Source organism: Acanthisitta chloris, unplaced genomic scaffold (assembly GCF_000695815.1).
Source record: "Acanthisitta chloris isolate BGI_N310 unplaced genomic scaffold, ASM69581v1 scaffold21753, whole genome shotgun sequence".
Lineage (NCBI taxonomy): Eukaryota > Metazoa > Chordata > Aves > Passeriformes > Acanthisittidae > Acanthisitta > Acanthisitta chloris.
This window is the reverse complement of record NW_008663656.1, coordinates 155,559-159,117: the sequence shown is the minus strand read 5'-3', so window position 1 is coordinate 159,117 and position 3,559 is coordinate 155,559. Positions and strand designations below refer to the sequence as shown.

Sequence of the window (3,559 nt, the reverse complement as noted above, 5' to 3'; positions counted from 1 at the left end):
CAATGTAAGTAAGTGCAAATCTCAGCTGTGCTGGTCCCATGACACCACAAACCTTCGGCATAGCAAGTAGCATTCTTGAATGCATCAAAATCTTGTCTTTTAGCATTTAAGGCGAGACATTACAAACTAATGAAGAGGAGAAATGTATGCAGTGTTGCTGTAAACCAAATATACAGATGTAAAATAATTAAGAATAAACTGTTCCATAAAAATGCATGTCAATAAACCCCAGTCTGACAAAGTGATTCATGAAGACTTTTCTAGAATTGCTAAAAAGAATGGTTTCTCGTTTGAGGCTCTGGAAGTCTTGAGTCACATTTTGTTTCTTTTAAAAAAATGTCTTAAAACACATGGCTTTACAGCTGCTGCTTGGAAAATATACACCTCCAAAGTCTGACTTTCATTTAAATACAAATGTACAAAATGTAAACTGAGACAATAGAGAAATTTACAAAACTTTTCTTTAAAAATAATAAAGACAAAATTCAGTTCTAGTATGATGCTATTTAAATACGTGCAAGTAGTCATGTTCATTGAATTTCTATTGCAATGTTCTAAATAGACAAATTTGATTCACACAGTCTTGAGTGCCACCTCCAAAAACAGACCTGAGTGGAAAATTCTTCTTAAAATGTGAGGCTCCACTGGAAGGAATGGATAGAATCTCCATTTTGGGAGATGCTTCTCTTTTTTCACTCAACGGTGGAGGCTCTCTCATCCACAGAAGCTCCAGAGATTATAGTGGAAGGATGCAACATGTTGTTTCACACAACTGAGTTGGAACTAGCTGCTTCCAGTGGAGTTTGAACTTACGTGATTTGAATTTATGTGGTGATTTAAATTGGCCTTTGAATTTGGAGAACTCTTTGAATTGTTCTGATGCTGCAGAAAGAGGGAGACAATGACAATTAGGTTTCCAAAATATGCCATGCTGGTTTTTTTTAGTCTAACTTTGTTTATTTTACGGTGATAAAGTACTGACTGGACTGCAAGATTTTTATTTGAAGATCTTTGGATGCAAAATATTCTTCACTTTCTTACCTGTATCCTCTCTAGGTCAGCAGGACCATGGCAGTTCTTGAGGAATGCAGCAAAGAAGACTCACTCGAGCTCCAGCAGTCAAATCAATTCACTGCAAAATGTCAGTATCTGCTAAATCTGACTAATACACAGGACACCTGCCAATTGCTCAGGCATCGTTTTAACCCTACAGAAATAGACTAGTCTAAGACTGTTATTGAGATTTGCAAGTGGTGCCATGCTGCCTCATGAAAAATGTACATCACACGTTATCTGGTCTGCTCTCTCCTCTACTGTCTTGGTTTCCTGTCATGACTACCTCCCTTAAAATTTGCATTTTCTTTTCCCTTTTAAACACACAAGTCAAGGACTTTCACAAGGAACTTCTTAAAACCACAGAATTGTTTCAAAAGGTATTTCAGCATACCACTAAAATAGGTTAGGTAAGAAGTTTTCAACTGCTGGAAACAAAACTCATCAACAACACTGGTGGTAAAAAAATAAAGACCACAGGAGGTAGATGGAAAACCTAGGATATGCAGTATTAGCCAGGAAATTCCCAGGTAACTGACACCAGCCCTCTCTAAGATGCACTGCCTTTCTTCCAGCAGAAACACCACCAGAACATGGCTGTGACACTGGGTATCTATGGAGTTTCCTTGTCTTAGCCATAAGAGATCTCACCTGTCGCTTAAATATTCTCTGTAGCAATCCTTTCTTGGGTGGCTCTGGGGGGTAGCTTTTATTTAGGTCTGGTGAAATAGTACCATTTGGTCCAAATACATTCAGCTCTTTGAAGCACTCTGTTTCTATCATCTAATAGAATACAGTGAGAAGGGAAAAAAAGAAGTTATACATCTGCATTAAACAAATTCCAGGAGTGGTACGTTGTTCTAAGTCAGCAGTAAGAGAGGAGAGATAGCAGTTGGGTTCCTGCAGGTGTCTGTAGAAGGCAAAGAGGATCTATGAAAAAGAGAGGATGAGTCTGCTCTGCATGTTTGCAGACCAGTCTTATTAGAAGCTGTCCTACAAAACTTGCTGTTCATTTCTTTAGCATTGTAGAGAACACTGAGTAAAGACAGGCACACTGACAAAATCTCACTTACTAACACCTCTCTGCCCAAGTAGATCTGTTTGATCCAGAGCTGGATTATGAAATCCACTGTTGGCTGTGCTTTGATATCAAAGAGAAACAAAAACTCAGATCTGGAGCAGCTCAAGGTCCAGATTCAACTGCTGCAGCTGGGACCCACTGCAGGTACAAGGCAATGGGTGAGATCAGGATCACCAGTGAAGTCACCTGCTATTAGGACTTCCAACTGTCCCACCAAAGTTCCTGAGAGCTGTTGTTGAAACACCTCTGTTGAAATCCAGGAGAAGGAAGTACAGTAGGATCCTTCCCAGTTTACACAAATGTACACAGCCAACAGATACAGTCACCTGAACCTGACATCCGCGGTACATTACAGATCTTGAAAGAGACCATTTGTAACTCACGAAAGCATTAGAGTCTGGCAAGTTATTCAGTAGCTATATATTACTGGAAACACACAGCTCCTCTTAAACCATCTGTATCAGAGGGTTTATTGGAGTAATTTTACTATGATACATCCTTACCTCGTTTTGCCATGGAATAGATACTGATCCTGTGGAAAACTTGGAATAGAAATCATCATCTGTTTGGTCCAGGTTAACTCCTTTCACTGTAGAGAATTGCTCAATGTCTAACACATCCTTGCAGTACACTGCTCTGGGCTGTCTCAGAAGGAAGAAAAGAGAAGAAATATTTCTGAGTTGGACCATGTGCTTTCATTCACAAATTCAGTCAAGTGAGAATGTCTAACAACGAGTGTGTGTCTGCATCCTTCTCCTCTAGATTTGCCCTGCTTGCATGTTTGTCATCAATGGCTGACTTTGCTTTAAGCACATTAAGTTTCCAATTTTGATGTCCTTAAAGCATCAGCCAAAGTTGGGTTTAATCATCCATGTAGCATCTGGCTAAGAGGTGAGAGGAAAAAGACAGAAAGAGCAAGAAAACAAAAATCAAATGCTTCAGCAGAGAGGGAACAACAGAAAACCAGAATGTTTATGAGTGACACACTGCAGAGAACTCTGAAAAGAGGCCTCAGATACAAGTGCCCTCCTGCTCAGATAGCTGTGGAGTTTGCAATTGAAAAGTTTAAAGGAATGTATACCAATTGCTAAAGAAAATAGAGGAGGTTTGGCATTTTTCCATTGTTTTTATTAATAGCCCAGCTGCTGGAAGCTGTCCAGAATCACCTCTATTAACTCCTTTAACTGGGCTGCATTCCTTCAAAGAAATAGTCAAATGGCTTTGCCTTTTCGAACTACTTAATTTTCTGGGATGACAGAGACAGAACTCTTTGCAGGGATGTGGCTTTTAACTTGTATTCCAGCAGTTTAGCCACAGAGAGCAGAAACAGTCATCACTGGCTACCTGTTACAGTCAGTGTGGTCATCTGTGTGCCCAGAGAGTTCCCATCAACAACACAGTCACCCTTTGATGTGCAGGAATAAT

General features: G+C 39.8%; 1 protein-coding gene across 1 annotated transcript in view; it reads right to left on the bottom strand.

The window, feature by feature from the left end:
• Positions 1-284: 284 nt before the first annotated feature.
• The window catches only part of GRK5 (G protein-coupled receptor kinase 5), a 55,809-nt gene continuing 52,534 nt past the window's right edge, over positions 285-3,559 (bottom strand). Inside the window, exons 12-14 of the mRNA XM_009071069.1 lie at positions 2,638-2,775; positions 1,705-1,836; positions 285-882 (exon numbers count right to left, since the gene is read on the bottom strand). Of these exons, the coding sequence (XP_009069317.1) occupies positions 784-882; positions 1,705-1,836; positions 2,638-2,775 (369 nt within the window). The 3' untranslated portion in view covers positions 285-783. The remainder of the gene's footprint in view (positions 883-1,704; positions 1,837-2,637; positions 2,776-3,559) is intronic.